This window comes from Carlito syrichta, unplaced genomic scaffold (genome assembly GCF_000164805.1).
Source record: "Carlito syrichta isolate Samal-C Ts95f unplaced genomic scaffold, Tarsius_syrichta-2.0.1 Scaffold301950, whole genome shotgun sequence".
NCBI lineage: Eukaryota > Metazoa > Chordata > Mammalia > Primates > Tarsiidae > Carlito > Carlito syrichta.
In genome coordinates, this window is record NW_007246046.1 from 80,840 (window position 1) to 99,672 (window position 18,833).

Below are 18,833 nucleotides of genomic sequence, written 5' to 3' on the forward strand. Positions count from 1 at the left end.
CACCTTTTAGAAAAACATAGAACAGACATATGGTAGTTTCCAGTGCTGATTTCCTGTTAAGTTTGGAACTAATCAGAGAGGAAAATACATTCAAGGTTGATAAAGAATCTTAAGAGCTAAAAAATGAATTCTGGTTCACCAAACCGAGCCATTCAAAAGGAAATGCCACAATATTTACTACAATTTTATTGTACATTTTTTAACCTCGCCTGTTACACAGAAGATATGACATGGTTTAAAGATAAACATGTAACGGGAAGCCATAAATCTAAAAGCATACTTAAACATTAGACTAAAGAAGAGAGAGATTTTTAAATTGGGAGTTTAGCACTATGAGAATAATTCATTATTTTAGTAAAAACAAAGACCATAACAACATTTTCTTCTCAATCTATTAAAGTGACAATCCATATAAATAAGAAATTTCAAGGAAGTGTGGAAAGCAGAGTTCCTGGGGGCTTACAGTTAAATATAAAGTAGGAAGAAAGAGGAGCAAATCATTTAAATCAAATTCTAACCTCTGCTTTGACAGATTATTGTGTTTCCTCAAAAGTGTTTCTGAATGAATATTTTGGATGATTATTTAACTAAAGTAGATAATTCAAAGCATGGAATCTGATACATGGTATTAATTAATCAATATTTTTATCTTCCTTAAATGCAAACGAAAAGCATATTGCAATACAGATTTTGAACCCTTTTGACAATCACTAATCTTATAGGAGACACTTAAAAATCTTGGGATGTTTGACTTTGAGAGCTTCACCTAAAGAAAAATGACTCTCGACCAAAAACTAGTAAAAAATTCAAAATAGGGCCAGGCTCAGTGGCTCAGCCTGTAATTCCAGCATTTTGGGAGGCCAAAGCTAGTGGACTGCCTGAGCCTGATGGTTTGAGACCAGCCTGGGCAACTTGGCGAGACTTCATCTCTACAGAGGATGAAAAATTAGCCAGGCGCGGTAGCACACGCCTGTTGTTCCAGCTACTGGGAAAGCTGACGCAGAAGGATCACCGGAGCCCAACAGGTCAACGCTGGAGTGGCCGTGAGTGTGCCATGGCACTCCAGCCTGAGCAACAGAGTGAGACTCCAACTCAAAAAATAATAATAATAATTCAAAATAACCCTTAAAGGTTTTTAATTTTGGTTTTGTTTTTTGTTTTTTTTTTGAGTTGGAGTCTCACTCTGTTGCCAAGACTGGAGTGCAGTGGCCGCTCTCGGCTACCGCAGCCTCGACCTGCTGGGCTCCGGCGATCCTTCTGCCTCAGCCTTCCCAGTAGCCGGAATTACAGGCATGCACTACCATGCCCGGCTGATTTTTTGATTTATTGTAGAGATGAGGTCTCGCTGCCCAAGCGGGTCTCAAACCCACGGGCTCAGGCAATCCACTCACCTCAGTCTCACAAAGGCACGGGATTACAGGCTGAGCCACCGAGCCCGGCTTAATTTTATTTTAATCTGCCAATTAAATAACAATTGTTGCATGCATTTTGATTTGTTTTCCATTTATAAAATAACATATGCTCACTGTATAAAAAAATTATTTTAAACACGGACACATCTGCAAAGAAAAAAAAAGCTCTACCAACCTAACCCTAATTACCTCACACCTTCCAGTGTTTAACCTTTGATAAATCTCTTCAAGCTTCCCCAAGAGCATCTGAAAGGAGGATGCTTATGAGTGATGAGTGTGCCCTCTCAGGGCCTGCTTGTGGCAGGAGAGCCATGTTGCACCCCCTAGGATCTGACCTCACCTTTAGGAAAGTCCAGCCATCAGAAAATTAGAGCTGTTGCCTTAACCCAATTCTAGGAAACCTTAATGTTTCGTCAAAAGTGAAGCAGAATTATCTAGAGGTTTTCTATATAATCTAAATAAAGAATATCTTATATAGCAATGGAAATCTCTTAAGGTTTTAATTATCCTATTTCATACAACTCACCTTTGATTTTTTTTCTTTTCTCAGTAGAGAGCCTCCAATCAGGATTAAGGTCATCATAGCCTGGCTAAATAGGAAAATATGCACATAACTTCCTGAGGCAACTATGTAAGAAGATTATTAGAAAATCATTAAGAACTATGGAATTCTTTTAAGTAAAAAAAAAATCATAGAGATGATGCTTTCCCTTGATCTCTCAGTTACAACTAACTGAAATATATTCCTTGCCAAAATAGTCTGGAAGAGCAATTGTTTTTACACTTAAAATATACACATGTGGGTACTGTGAATCAATTTAATAAAGAAAATAGCATTCATAAAAATATAAGATAGCAAGTATATGATCAATACAAATGAAAGTAAGATATACTAAGATATACCTGTATACATCACACCTACATATTGGGAAGACAGATGCTATGTTGTTATAAACAAAAACTATGCTGGAAATAGGTCTTAGCCTGCAACTTGCAAACTGAGAAACCCCTCCAGGCCTTGGTTTTCATAGTTCTGAAACTTGACTATGTCCATCTGCATGTTGCCTCCCAGTTCTAACTTTCTATGACCAAAAGTAAAAAATATATAACCATGCTATCCTCAGAATGAATCCATTCATATTCCAATCTGCGGCAACCTTTGAGAACAAAATAGCACATCGGTATCTCTCAAGTATCATAAAACAATTGAGATTAAGTCATCACCAGATACTCCCTTGGCTTACTGCACCTGAATAGTATTAAAAGTTTCCATAATTACAACAGTATGGAAAAAGACCAGTTAAAAAAAAGTCACTGGGGAGTTTATTTGGAATCTTAAAGTGAAAAACAAAAAAAGTATTGCCATAATTAAGTCAAACAAAATATGTACTTTCATCTGCTGCAATAAAATAAACATGCATGTTTTATTATCAATTCATCAATGGCTTACACTTGAAAGTATTAAAATAGATATTTATTTCCATAGCCCGAAATAACTTCCTGCTCTCCACTACTGTAATAAATCACTCAGAGCTGTCCCTGAGAGCAGAAGACATAACCTTTAAATTTTATCAGAAAAAAAAGTTACCACAAAAGGCTATTCATATGCCAAGGGAAGAAATGGAGTATACTGCCTTACCTAAATATTTTTTTTAAATGATTACATTTCAAATAACTATTGTACAATAAGGTATATATTACTGAAAATAATCAACTAAATTGAAATCATATTTGACCATTTTAAAGCATTTTAGAATTGTCCAATGCTTCCAAGTCACCAGAACTACATGTTCCATATGCATATACCATTTATTAACATAACATGTGCAATCTCCCTACTTATATTCTGGAGTATACAAGGGTAGTTTGTGGAATCAAAAAATTTAAGCCCCTGAAACAGCAGCAATGGTTATGATTCAGCCTTGGGTACATTTAAGGACATATGGATTACAATGAAATTTGACAAAAATCTTGACAAAAAATTAAAAAGAAATAATCTCATTGGCATAAGCATACTGAGAATTCCAAGTGTGCATATCTTTATCAAAGTCAGCAATTAAAAGAAGCACCAAGAACAAGCAATACTTAGCACTAAAACCAAGGATTTCAGTCACCTTGGGACTAAACTGTTCCTTGCATACTGCTTAAATAATGGGCATATCCTGCTCATTCAATTTTAAACACAAAGTGAAGACCTGTTCTTCTACATCCAGAACTCTGTCATACTCATCCTTGTATTCCCAGATCCATCACTGCCCTCTTGTCATAGTGACTAAACGGCGAACGAGTAAATAAATTCATCAGTCTTTTAAGTCACTGAATTCTAACGAGAATGTCTAAGCTATAGCAAAATCATTTCACATAGTACTAGTCTTCCTACATCCGCTCAAAAGTGTGGTTTCTTCTATTTAGTCAATAATACTGTGCGTTTACACTGTGAGGGACAGAAGGAGGGAAAAAGTCAGACATTATAGGCTCAACACAAGCACAGAGCTTAGAAATCAATATAAATTAATATAACCCAAGGTCAAATTTAATAACCACCCAAAGAGAGGTATAGATTAAAATACCAGGGTCTTCAAAGGATTAAGAAAAAATTTTGAATATGGGCTTAAGGATGTTGAAGGGAATTCAAGAAATGTCAAGAAAGCCTTATGGTACTAGACCTTTACGACTAGATAAGATTTGGATGTGAAAAATGGATAAGGAAAAACATCCCAGCCCAAAAGTCTACTATGAACAAAAATATAGAAGAAGGAAAATACAAAATTTATTCAGGGGAAATAAAGTAGATCAGTTTAATTGAAGTACAGGGCAGCAGGCCAGAAGTGGTGGCTCACATCTATAATCAATCCCAGCAATTTGGGAAGCCAAGGCGGGAGGACTGCTTAAGGCCAGGAGTTCGAGACCAGCCTGAGTCTCTACAAAATAAAAATAAAAAATTAGCTAGACATGATGGTACATGCCTGTGTTCTCAGCTACTGAGGAGGCTGAGACTGAACAGTTGCTTGAGCCCAGAATTTCCAGGCTGAGTGACAGAGTGAGACGCTGTCTCTAAAAAAAGAATTTATTTCTTTGACCTTTCTAATTCTTTCACTTAGTATAATGTCCTCAAGTTTCAACCACAATATACCACAATTTGATTATCCAGATATCTATTTGTTGAAGCTAAGAACACAATACCCCAAAGTATGACACCATGGCATCCTGAGTACTTTGAACTGAAGGAGACAGTAAGGACCTCAGAAAAAAAGTCTTTCTACCCTTTTCCTGCCCTTCTATCTAATCCTTCTCCCCCAAAGCAAGTCAAAGAAACCAGAATTCCTTTTCTCCAAGGTGGGTCATAGACACTAGAACTCTTTCCCCCAAAGCGGCCCATAAAACCTAAAAAGGTCACTCTTTCCCTTCTCCCTTGAAGATTCTCATGCCAGGAGGCGCCTGTCCCATAAGGCAGGAAGAAGGAATGTTATACTGAGAAGTCAAGAAGAATCTGAATAGTCTTGCTGGGTTTTCCAATTCAGTCTGTTACCAGGAGATTATATCTTTTTTGTTTAATCACATTTCTACAAGACTGTCTAATTCATCAAACCTAAGCATAAAAACAGTTTTCCCTGGGTCTTTGGTCGTCATTTCTGAAGGTTCCTGGGTCAGAATTAAATAAATTTGTTACACATTTCTCTCTTTTTTTTTTTTTGAGTTGGAGTGTCACTCTGTTGCCCAGGGTGGAGTGCAGTGGCACGCTCACAGTTACCCCAGCATCAACCTGCTGTGTGCCTGTGATCCTTCCGCCTCAGTCTTCCAAGTAGCTGGAACTACAGGCGTGCGCTACCATGCTGGGCTACACATTTCTCTTTTAACCCGTCTTTTGTTACAGGAGTGCTGGCCATGTTTCTTATATGAGCGAGGAAAGGTATCACACCTCTCCACCCAAACAGTTTCTGGTACCCAACACATATTGGCTGCTCCAGAGCCTGGAAATGAGATCCTGGAACAACTGACAGAAAGCCAGCAGAGAAAGGACAGAATTTTTTTCACCAAGGTCAGTCTACTGGATCTGCGCCTGTAGAATGCCCAGTCGAGAATGGAAGGTAATTTCTCTTTTTGCTTTTCTTTCCAAATTCAGACTAGCAAGAGAAAATAATTTGTTATTATATCAATTTGTTATGTTTTCTCTTATTCATCTGTCTTTTGTTGATGATGGTATAGAAGAAAGATATCACGCTTTTCCACCCCTATATAATCACGCCACCTATGTCTGAAAACAGCCTAATACACCGCCACTTTAGAATGCAAGAGAAGCCTAGAGAAGGATGTTCTAAGAATACAGCTACAGATTTTATACAGAAGAGCTATTATGGCTAAAGCAACGTTTTTTTTATAATTAAGAATTTTAGCCGGGCTCGGTGGCTCAGCCTGTAATCCTGTGCCTTTGGGAGGCTGAGATGAGTGGATTGCCTGAGCCCGTGGGTTCAAGACCCGCCTGAGCAACTTGGCGAAACCACATCTCTACAATAAATCAAAAAATCAGCCGGGTGTGGTAGCGCATTAATTCCGGCTATTTGGAAGGCTGAGGCGGAAGGATCGCCGGAGCCCAGCAGGTTGAGGCTGCGATGGCCGGGAGCGGCCACTGCACTCCAGTCTGGGAGACAGAGTGAGACTCCAACTCAAAAAAAAGAAAAAAAGAATTTTATTTGCTGATTTTTCACCACTAGAATCTAAATATAACAAAGCCCCTGCCCCCAATACCATAAAAGCAACCACTACAAATTGCTACGAATATTTGTTATTATTTAATATGCTAAGCTTATGATAGTCTGTGGATGAACTACATATTCTGTGCCTATTCTCAAGGAGCTCACACTCTAAAAAAGTTGTGAAAACAGCTGTGGACTATATCAAGATGAATCACATAAACTGCCATCTTCCCACTTACCCTACTAAGTGTCAAAGACTAAATAAAATTAAAATGGAAAAGATAAGTTTCTATTCCATTTTCTAGACCTAAAGAAGTACAAACAGGCAAGTAATAAAATTCTTGAGAGAAAAATTAAGGCCAAAAATGAGATGTAAAGATATAAACATAACATATGGGAAATGTTTGAAATGAAAATCACTTAAGCAATTTTACTATGTTCCAGACATGAACAAAATGTAATACTCACAGATTTCTAGCCAGATGGATTTTCATATTGATAATGAAAGCCAAAGTATTTAATCAACTCAAAACTAGATAGAAGTAAATCAGAATAGGCACTTCCACAACTATCTTTAATCATTAAGGTTTTACAGAGAAAATATTCAATCACATAAACCATATAATAAAAACTAATAAACCAGCAAGTGACATGAAGGAAGCCTCAAATGAGCTGCACTCACAATTTTGGTGAACGGGTTTAAAGTTGTACAGGAAGCAGCAGTATTAGTTTCTTCTCGGGCAATGTTCAACCTAAAATTCTAAGCTGACATATTACATATTACCATGTAATCTATTTTAAATAATTGGTTTCCCACTCATTTCCTAGAGCAGCCAAAAAGAGAGGCAAGCTCTGCCTACCTGACTGACCCAAGCTCACTTTACTACTGCTAGAGGATGAGAAAAGACTATTTTTCAGAGCTTGGGACTTCTCTTTAATGAAATTCTAGTGATCAGTGCACACAAAGACACCTCCATATTTGGTAGACAAGTATATTTACACCTCTCACTCATTACGGTTTGCTTACTTCTAGAGTCTCCACATAACGAGCTATAATTACTCCAGGGGAAGTTATTCATATAAACTGCAAGTGATACCTCTCCCTTGTTTACCATTAATATCATATGCTAATACCTTATTTGTCCAGATGAAAGTCAGTATTTCTAAACATAATCACTATAAGCAGATACTCTAAAAAAAAGGCTTCACCTATGAAGTCAGAGGATCTGAATCAAAATGGAATCTTGATTCTAGCACTTAATGATCTCAAGTTAGCCTCTTTTAGCACTATTCTCATATTTAAAATGCACATAAAAACATGTTTTACTTAATAGGATTATTGTGAGATAAATGAATAATGTGCTCTGTAAATGACCAAGACTTACTATACAAAAACTACTTATTTTCAATAATCCTTCTCCCCAACACGGTCAGCTGAATGCATGACACTCTTCTGAAGTTATCTTTTCATAATATTAATGTCATTTTAATCATTTGTTTATAATTTCCCTTGTAACACTATGAATTTCTTAAAGACAGGGCCTATGACTTACTGTGTTTCCTACTCTGGCACTCAATAGAGAGTCAACAAACAGCTGAACTTTACTATTTTACATTATTTTACATTACAGCTGAACTTTATTTTAGTATATTTTACCATTATGCTATTATGGATATAGAAACAACCTACTGTATTTTATAGTACTGTTACATATCAGCTTTATTGTACTTACTACAATAACCTAGATTTTAGTAATTCATATATTAAAGTTCAAATCTAAAACATCTATGTTAATATGATTAATTCCCAGGATACAGGTGAAAGACCCAAAGTATGGCTGTCCAAACTCTTCTCGCTTGACAAAGAGCTACCATCTTCACCCCATACCCTGCCACATCACAAGTACTCTGGATATCTATATAAAGCTAAGTGTTTACCAGTGAGAGTGTTTCTCAGTTATTTATTCTGTTTCCTAGTACACACTAACAAGTTCAAGAGTGAAGCCCAACTGAGAGAGCTGAAGAAATCTGCATTTGTGTCTGTGCTTTTAAAGGTCATCAAATTTTTAAAAAGATGTAAAAAATCAATAATTACAAAAAGAGATTCTAGTCTTCCCAATCTATTATATATAAATCTGATCTTTAAAATAGCAGAATGTTACTATACTAATGATATACCAAGTATTGTGGGGGAAAATATGTGCCAGACACTCTGGTATTTATTAGCCTATTAAATAACTATTTCTTCCAATTATCTTTTTTTTATGTATTTCTTTTCCCATGTGGTAATGGAAAGAGTATGAATATCAGTGTCACAGAAATATAAAATCTCAGCCAGGCACAGTGGCTCTCACCTATAATCCCACACAGGTGACTGAGGCAGGGGGCGCCTGAGCAGAGGAGTTCAAGTATAGCCTAGGCAACATAGTAAGATGCTATCTCTAAAAATACTTTTAAAAATTTTTTTTAAAAATCATTTCTCAACTCCACTGCTTACTTGCTGTATAACTCTAGAACAAGGTAAGTGCTCATTAAGTAATAACTCATGTTGTCAACAGAGTAAATCTGTAAAAGTTACAAGAAAACAGTACAAGGGAAGAACCCCCCCCCAAAAAAACCCAGAATGTTTATTAAAAAGTGTGTATTTACTGTTACATGTTTAAACTTCAGTCACCTTCAAAGCACTCTCCGTTTGATATAATACACCTATGAAGATGCTTTTTGCACTGCTTAAAACAATTTTTTAACTCATCAGTTTAAATGCCTTTTGGTGCTTCTGCCGTTTTTTATTTCCCTTCTTCCACATTGGCAAAACGTTTCCCTGTGAGGATTTTTTTTATCCAGGAAGACAAAAAAAGTTGCTTGGGGCAAGACTGGGTGAATAGGGAAGGTGGGGCACAGGGGTCATGCCATTTTTGGCCAAAAACTGCTGAACACTCAGCATGGTGTGGGCAGGTGCACTTGTGACATCACCCATCACAAAATGAGCAAACGCACTGAAAGAACCTTCAAGAAAAAAATTCACTGAAGCCAAATGCAGTCTCTCACAACAACATTAGCTGGTAACCTGATGCTGATAGGGTCCTAAAACCCTTATGTAGTGGAGGAAGCCTGTGCTACAAGGTGCCCGCCCTCCAAAAAATAATTCCAAATTTTTTTGAGTCCTCCTTCATATACATGCACCTTCATTCTATTCAGCTATACATGTCTGTGGTAAGTATACTAAAAGAAAGCAGCGTCTAAAGAAATTTAAGCCTCATAGGAGTGTTTACGATGGAATGAAGCTTTAGAAAGTATAGCAGAAAGGGTTATACAAAAGTAGGAGGCAGGGAGGGGAGAACCCAGGAAGTAGAGCAAAGTAGCAGACTAGAGGAGAAGACAAGTACATAGAGGAGTTTGCATTTTGACCACAGCCTTAAGATTTTAAAGAAAAAAAAATAGGTTAAAATGAAATGCTTCCATGTTCCCAACTTTGGACCAAAGTTTCCTTTGAAGTTAAAACTGGCTGGGGTATCAGAGGGAGGAGTTTACCCTTTCCGGCTAGTCCTTCCATGTTTTGAGCAGCAGTAGGAAAGAGAGGCTGTGGCAGTCTCAAACTTGTGCTGTGATGAATTCTGAACTGGGGCAGGCAGCTGAGCAGCAGTGGGAATGGCAGAGTAGGATCAGAGTCAGTAACTACAGCTAACCCACTGCTCCCTCAACAAAAGATACTACAACCTGCACAATTGTCTTGGTAATGGCAACCAGGTCCACAGGTTTCAGTTCTGTGAGTCCAATAATTCATTTTTTCCACTTTACTCAGACATTCAAGAGAAATAATTCAAATCACCCAAATCAGAGGAAACTGACATATACCCATAAAACCATATAACAAGAAAAACAACTAGCTTGAGAATCAAGTTGCATCACTCCTTTGACTGACAGATTAATTTAAAAGCCAAATGCTATATCTGAAGACTGAGGAACACTGAGTCAAAGCCACAAAGGGCTAATGTCCAACAATCAAGTCATAGCCATTCCTAATGAAGTGCCCTTCTAGATAATCAGGGAATTTCTGTTCAAAAGACTCTCACTAAGGCATGGCAAACTTCTAACTTCTAAACTCACCTTTTTCCACCACATACCTTATTTTCCATTTCTGAAGTCTCTTCTTTTCCTGTTTTTTTCTGAGTGCATATTTCAAACTACTGAGATATTTGAACTTATTCATTGCCTAGTTTCAAGGTTTTTAAACAACTTTTAAGTTTTTTCAATAGAACCACTATAAAAACCTAACTAATGAATAGTATGAATGTGCTTAAGAATAACAAATAACAATGACATTGATTGGCAACTAATGGTAAAAAAAAAAAAAAAAAAATGCCTACCCAGTCAAAGAGCTGAGCATATGCCAATAAGGACCACAAAAAGATGCATTTTATCCTTGCAGGACAAAAAGGGTCTCTAGAATTTCAGTAAACAAGAAAAGCACACTATACAGCATTCTAGGATATCCACAAGATGAGAGACTAAGAGTGCTTCAGAAGTTATCAATACTATTAGGTGAATAAAAATAATTTAAGAAAGCAGAAAACCAGGGGGGAAAAATGCCTATATTATTTGAAGTTTTGGCCACTTAAAAAAGGTTTGCCTTAATGTAAAATTTCCCAAATATAGGAGCACATCAGAATCCTCCCAAATGAAAGAAGCTGAATACTTTATCACCACACATTGATAACCATGATAACCAATTGATAACCATGATCAATTTTGGATCAGTTATATGAATAACCTTATTTTGAAAATGGATGCAAAACACAGACTTCAAGTATTTTGCATTAGAAAATACAATCAACCCTCAGTATGCACAGGGAATTGGTTCCAGGGTGCCCACATAAACTAAATCTTCATGCACCCAAGCCCTACAGTAGGCCCCACGGAGCCCCACTAGAGGAAAAGTCACCCTCCCTAACTGCAGGTTTTGCGTTCCACAAACACTATCTTTGATCCATGTTTGGTTGAAAAACAAAAAAATCTGCATACAAGTGGACACGCAGTTCAAACTCATGCTGCTCAAGGTTAGCTGTGTAATTAATATGAAGTATATGTCATCTTAATTAGCAGATACTCCCATCCTCAGCCAGTTCTTTAACAGCCTAGTGGAAGCTCTGCTGCCTCTGTGGCCAGCTAAACACATTGAACACTTCAGAGCATTCATCACTTCACTTGCAGAGAAAAGAAACAAGTCAACTTGGCTGTAACTTCAGAGCAAAGGGAAAGACCGTCCCTTGTACTTAGCTATTGAGGTTGTGGGTTGAGGAGAGCATCTCTTCCTCTTAGAACAAATCTAGATCCAATAAGTGAGAATGAGTAACAGACGTGTAGACACCATAATAAATTGAAGGTAAATGGAAACTAGGGAGAAAGAGACCTTCCTAAAGCTGTGCATAAGACAAAAAAATAAGAATAGCCAAAACAAATTTAAATCTGTGAATTAAGAAAATATACAGCCAATTCCTCTTTTCCTCTGAAAACAACTGCTTATTAATAATTATATTAATTATGAATCGATACATTCAGATCATTCAGGAAATAGGCTCTAATTTGAGAATTACAAGCTATCTGCCAAAGCTGGACGTTCCTATAGGAAAATGGGATGACAGGGGTAAGAGATAGAATATTAATCCTTAGAGTGGTAAAATGCAAACTGATCATCAGAGAGCAAAAGATTTACAACATAAGCTGTTCTCAGTTGAGGAATCTCTTTAAACCTCCACTCTTTCACCACACATGGCTTTATATGAGCAGATTTTACTTTCCTCTTGTGGATTTCAATTGTAACACATTTTGATTCTACCTGATACTAAACAACAAAATCACCCAATCCTTAAAATCCATGAATTTCAGGTCACTAAAAAAATGAAAGAATTCCATCTTTCTCTGTATCTTAGTTACCCACATTTGAGTGACAAGAAGGTGCCTCCCTTCAAATTTTAAGTAGGCTAAAATTACTAGTGTTGCAAGATTTGTGAAGAATTACAACTCTTTTAGGATATAACTCTCCAAATCCTTGATCATATTGACTTTTGCTGAAATGTTAACATCGCCATTCTGTACTTTGGAATGTCAAAAAGGGAAAAAAATGAAGAGTTCAATGTACAAATTACAACTCGGCATATAGAGTATACTGCACTACAAATTCTAATCAGTTCACAGAACAAGTCTATTCTTAATTTGCCCAAATTTACTGATACTATAATTTAACTAAAGAAAAGAACAGCTTCACAATGATGAGAATAAATAATAGCTATGTGCTAAGTAAAATATCAGAAGCATTAAATTAGTATTCTCAATACTCACCCCTTGAGAGTATCAATCCAATAATAATAATAATAATAATAATAACAACCAGAGACACACCTGCTCATTTTGATTCCATTCCCCTTGTTGCTCCAGAGATGGAATGGCCCAGATGCTCAGTTTCCCTGAGAAGTGAATGGCTGCAAGAAGCATCCCATCTGGAGAAAGGCTCATCTTAAAGATTCCATCCTAAACAAGAATGAGAAGGTCAGTGCAAAGGACCTGTGGTCGAATGGAAATAACTTTCAGAACTACATGACACTCTTTAGAAGCACCATGTAATAAATGTTCTTTACTAACTAAGAGTTCCACCAGCTTCAAATCACAATAAGTAAGACAAGACTCCTAGCTTTAATGAATTTGCTATTTATTTCACAGTGTCATAATTTACATATGACCCCAAACCCAAATATGTAAGTATTATAAATATATTTCTTCACACATCAATTACCATGAGTTCACAATATCTTTTATTGGTTGGTCTTGACTAAATTGTCAATTTCTTGAAATTTGAACGCACATCTTGTCAAGATTCTATATGTACACAATGCCTGGAATATGCCACACATCATATAGATAGGCCACAAATTCATGCTGTGTAAAAGAAAGAAAGGAAAAGCCGGGCTCAGTGGCTCAGCCTGTAATTTCGCGCCTAGGCTGAGGTGAGTGGATGGCCTGAGCCCGTGGATTCGAGACCCGTCTGGGCAGGCGAGACGTCATCTCTACAATAAATCAAAAAATCAACCGGGCGTGGTAGCGCGTGCCTATAATTCCGGCTACTCGGAAGGCTGAGGCGGAAGGATCGCTGGAGCCCAGCAGGTCGAGGCAGTGGTGGCCAGGAGCGGCCACTGCACTCCAGTCTGGGTGACAGAGTGAGACTCCAACTCAAAAAAAAAAAAAAAAGAAAGAAAGGAAGAAGAAAGAAGAGAAAGAGGGTGCAAGAATAATGCAAGGAGAAGGAAAGGAAGAAAAAATGGTCTTTAATTTAAAAAACACTATGAATATTTAAGATTTTACAGATTTACTGCCAAATTTAAGGAACCCAACTGTTCCCACAGAACAGAGATACTGTGTAATATACTGATTTCACATAGTCAACCTAAGGGTACACAGAGACAGAAATCTTTCTAGTCAATGTCAAAAAATCTCTCTGCCCTTTCCTACCAGAGTATCAGGTTTTCTAAGTTGTCACAAATCATATGAGCATAAATCATATGAACAGACACATCACCAGCATGACACCTACAATGGATTCAGAAAAATTAAACAAACACTAACTGAATATCTAAGTATTTACCATTCTGGCATTTGTTAAGGACAGGGTCTAAAGTAATTTGCCCACAAAGAATAAAACAAGACAAGAAAATGGCAACCCACAACCATATTTCTTCAGAACATTTACAAAATCTGGCAACACAAAGTCCATGTCCCCAGATGACAACAGAACTTGGTAGGAGACAGCCCCTTAGATGGGTCATAAACTTTCCAGCTAGTCAAAGCCCCTATCACTCTCTATTACTGCCCCAATATTAAGGCCAAATATCAGCTACAGAACCGAAAATTAAACATAACTGTTCTGAAAACCAAAATTATGACATTTAGCCCAATTCACTAAATTACATTATCAACTTGGCCTCTGTGTAGGCACTTAAGTCCTCAAGTCTCAAAATACTAAGGCACACCAGTCATCCAAAACAAAAAGAACAATTTCAGGAGGTCAGGAACATTGTTGGATGAGCATATAGATAAAAAGACTAGCCTCCTCTAATCATGTTACTCAAGATTAAAATTACTTTAGCTAGATATATGTTAATCCCAGAATTAAATGTAAAACTGAGATACAAATGCTTGAGAAATAGAAACAACAACAGAAAAAGTACTTCAAGTGAAATTATAAATCACATCCCCTCCACGGTGATGGGATCAGGGGAAATAGAAGACAAACAGCCTCGCATCTTCCATCCTCAACTCTGAAGTCAGTCATCTCCATGGTTTTATATAAGGCAGGTCTTAAAAGCATACATTTTTTACTAGGTAAAAGAATTCTCTGCCAATCCTTTAGATTTCTAAAAGGAAGAGACTGAAGACCCAAAGGAGACTGAAGACCCGAAGACACTTGCCCACTATCATTCAAGTGTAGAGAACAAAACTTGAACTAGACTGCAGATGTCTTCAAATCCAATCCATGAGCCATGACAGTACTCCTCACCTGAGCTCTGGCCTTTCTAGCAGTCACAGTCTGCTCCTCAGCAGAAATAATGGTGAAGTATAATTTATTGTTTTGATCACCTGAATAATTAGTTCTGTATGAGCTCTATGGTAATTCTCAGATATTACAAACGTTCCATTAAATAACTACACTAAAAGTGCTCTGAAAACAAGAAAGAAGTTTTATTCATCTCTTTAACAGCAACAAAAAAGTATACTAAGTAACTTAACAACAGCAACGTGAAGAGGAAACTAGTAAATGAATATAGGAAACTTTCATTTTTTAAAATCCCTTCTTCCTGATGGGGTTCAGCACATGTTACTCCAAAATATGTCACCTTAACATTTGAGAAAACAGTGGAAGCAAGAATGCCACTCTCAACTTCCCCTGCCCCTCTCCCATGAAGCAGGTCATAAGACCCAGGAAGGACTTTCTGACTGTCCCATGAAGCAAGTGGAAAGATCCTCATTCAGGCAGTGCCTACCCTAAACCTGGAGGAAAGGATCATCCTTACCTCTGAAGACACAGGGTCACAAGGAATAATATGGACAGACAGGCCTTGCTAAGTTCCCTGTTCTTTGCCATTTGTCCAACCATACCTCCACAACTATCCATTTTCTTCTTCACAGTTAGCATTAAAAAAAAACATAGGTGTACCCAATTCTTCAAGTCTTCATTTCTTTTTTTTGAGTTGGAGTCTCACTCCATCACCCAGGCTAGAATGCACACTAACAGCCGCCCCAGGGTCAACCTGCTGGGATCTGGCAATCCTTCTGCCTCAGCCTTCCAAGTAGCCAGAACTACAAGCACGTGCTACCACGCCCAGCTAATTTTTTATTTATTGTAGAGACGAGGTCTCGCCAAATTGCCCGGGCTGGTCTCAAACCCGTGGGCTCAGGCAACCCACTCACCTCGGCCTCCCAAAGTGCAGGTATTACAGGCTGAGCCACTAAGGCCGGCCATGTCTTCATTTCTTAATGAAGGCTCCCATGTCACATAAAATTTAAGTTAAATAAATCAGTATACTTTTCCCTTGTTAATCAATGTTTTGCTATAGGAACCTCAGTCATGAACCTAGGAAAGGGTAGAGAAAAGATATTGTTCTTCCTCTATACTTCCTTCTTTCCTTTCTTTCTTTCTAGAAAAGTAAATAATAAAGGCTTTAACTAGAATATTACCACTTCCTTTTCATATGGTGGCCAACTGATCCTCTTTGTTTCATTTGATGCTATGATATCCACACTTCAAGCTTTGCATTTCTCTCTTAAAATATCTTAGTGTAGAAATTTTCACTCACACACAAAAGAAGTGAGTGAAAATTATAATATAATGAACACCCACGTACCCTACAATAAGTTTCAATAAAAATCAACATTTTTATCAGTTGTCTTTAATTTCTCTTTCCCCAATCACCACAATGACAGGGGATTTTAAAGTAAATCCAAGACATTATTTCACTTATAAATACATATTAATTATATATTTCTTTAAAGTCCCAAGTTATGTGTTTAACTTTCATGTATATGCACAGTAAGACGATAGTTATTAGTAGCAACTAGATTGTAGCCACTCAAGATGCACAAGACTTTAGAAACACACACAGGGTTTTCCTTCTGAAGTACAAATTCTGCTTTTTATTTGTAGAAACATTTCTGAGTGCCTACATAATACTCAAGGGATTTCCAGCCCAGGGAATAATTCATTATCATGACAGAAACTGTAGCACAAAATCTCAAGCCACTATTAGAAAATCCATGCAACATTCTGTGAACAGTCTGCAGTGCTTGGGAGTTTGGAAGCCTGTTGACAGATACATGAGGGAATCCCAGAGCATGTGCTGGAAAAAAAGGATATGGCTTTTCCAACAACTATACATCACAATAAATGTAAACCTCAAACATTTAAACCATGACTCTTCAAACTTCATTAAGATTTCTCAGTCTAAGTGAATAATAATTCCATTCTCTTCTCCTTCATTCAAATTAGTTATAAAAGCAATAAAATTTAGATGTGTCTGTAATTTTCACTTTGCTTAAAATGTGTCTCAAATTTCGTTCATATTCCTCAGCTATGACTGTCATTTTTACTTTAATCATCATTTAAACTGCTGAAATGTTGGTCCAGGATATATAAATTGGCTCTGCCACATCGTAGTTATATGACCTTAGGCACATTAGTTAACTATTATAAGTAACAGAGACTTTCCATCTCTTTAAAATAAAAATAACATCTACACATTATAAGGTTGCATCAAGGACAAAATTAGAGTACATGTAAAGTCATTTAAGCTGGACTTGGTGGCTCAGCCTATAATCCCGTGTTTGGGAGGCTGAGGTAAGTGGATTTCCTGAGCCCGTAGGTTCGAGACTCGCCTGGGCAACTTGGCGAGACCTCATCTCTACAATAAATCAAAAAATTAGCCGGGCATGGTAGCATGCACCTGTAGTTCCAGCTACTTGGAAGGCTGAGGAGGAAGGATTGCTGGAGCCCAGCAGGTAGAGGCTGCGGTGGCCGGGAGCATCCCACTGCATTCCAGTCTAGGTGACAGTGAGATTCCAACTCAAAAAAAAAAAAAAAGCCACTTACTGCACTTATAGAACTCAGCTTCCTAAATAAAGAATCTGTTATGAATCTTGGATCCTATCTGAATCCAATAACCTATATTATAGATGCCAACAACACGTCCCATTCATTTTTGGCTCTTGTCATTCACCTTAGTGACAGTTTTTACATTGGGAGCATACATTGATATTTCACTCTTCTAACTTTTTTCTTTTTTTTTTTTTGAGTCAAAGTCTCACTCTGTTGCCCAGGCTGGAGTGCTGTGATGACCTCCGCAGCCTCAACCTGCTGGGCTCAGGCAATCCTTCTGCCTCAGCTTTTCAAATAGCTGGAACTACAGGCATGTGCTACCATGTCCGGCTTATTTTTTGATTTATTGTAGAGACAAGGTCTCACCAAGTTGCCCAGGCTGGTCTCAAACCCCTGAACTCAGACAATCTTCTCACCTTGGCCTCCAAACGTGCTAGGATTACAGGCTTGAGCCATGGCACCTGGTCCTCTTCTAACTTTTAACTAGTACTTTATCTTGCCTCATTAACCACTCAGTAAGTTCCCCAAGTATAAAAATGGCATCCACATTATATAAATCCTAGAATATAAGAGTTGAAATAAGGCAACAAAGGGCTGACATTTTCAAAGAAGGAGGATATCAAAATCATACCTACCTCACTCCCAGTACTTAGAATAACTAGAAATCTAGACTGGAAAAGCATGGCATGTGTTCCTTGAAAAACCTCTCCAGGTCTCTCTGATAAGCACCTCCACGTAAAATCTACCACTTTAATTTTGCATTTTTACCACTTTCTTTGCATTTTGCTGAGGAGATAGCCAAGCCCAGAAGCTCATGTGCCATGCCCCAGATGACCAGACAAGATTGTGGCAGTAAATACAAGTAACTCTTCTAATATGCAGGCAAATTCTCTTAGCATTCACAATAGACAATTTCCTCACTGCACTACACAGAAAATGATGAGCAGTCACTTGCCAAAATGCTAACCAGACACTTGATAAGTACATATGAAACAAACAGAAACTGGGAGAGCTTATGCAAAATTCAATAGAAGGAAAGTACAAAGGGATCCCGGAGCAATCGGCGCTATATAAACTCTCACAACTAACTGGCCAAGTCTCACTTGTATAGGACAAGTCTCACACTGAGGAGAAGTTTCTGGAAATAGACACTACAGTGAAAAGTACAGGAACACAGTCACTTGGGAGGCTGAGGCAGAAGGATCACCTGAGCCCAGGAGATCGAGGCTCCAGTGAGCTATGATCCTGCCACTGCACTCCAGCTTGGGGAACAAAGTGAAATAATAATAATAATAAAGAAAAGGACAAGGACAGTAAATCAAAGAAAGCAAAGGCCAAATCTCATGTAAAGTTATCAGACAAAAGAGAGAGAGATAAAGAGAATAAACAGAAGAATAGCATTCTTAACAGAAAATGAAAGAATGACAGAGAGGCTCACAAAATAGATATTCAACTGCAAACTACTATTTCAAATGAATTTAAAGAAAACAACATAAATTAGAATTGAAAAATGTCAAAAATAAGATGCTAGAAGTCTGAAAGAATTAGAACTAAGAGAAAAATAGCACTATTCCCAAAATGAAGCCT

At 37.6% G+C, this 18,833-nt stretch overlaps 1 protein-coding gene across 1 annotated transcript in view; it reads right to left on the reverse strand.

Moving 5' to 3' along the window:
- The window catches only part of LOC103258057 (neuroblastoma-amplified sequence), a 170,081-nt gene that overhangs the window by 55,614 nt on the left and 95,634 nt on the right, over positions 1-18,833 (reverse strand). Inside the window, exons 12-13 of the mRNA XM_021711229.1 lie at positions 12,506-12,634; positions 1,939-2,002 (exon numbers count right to left, since the gene is read on the reverse strand). Coding sequence (XP_021566904.1) covers positions 1,939-2,002; positions 12,506-12,634 — 193 coding nt within the window. The remainder of the gene's footprint in view (positions 1-1,938; positions 2,003-12,505; positions 12,635-18,833) is intronic.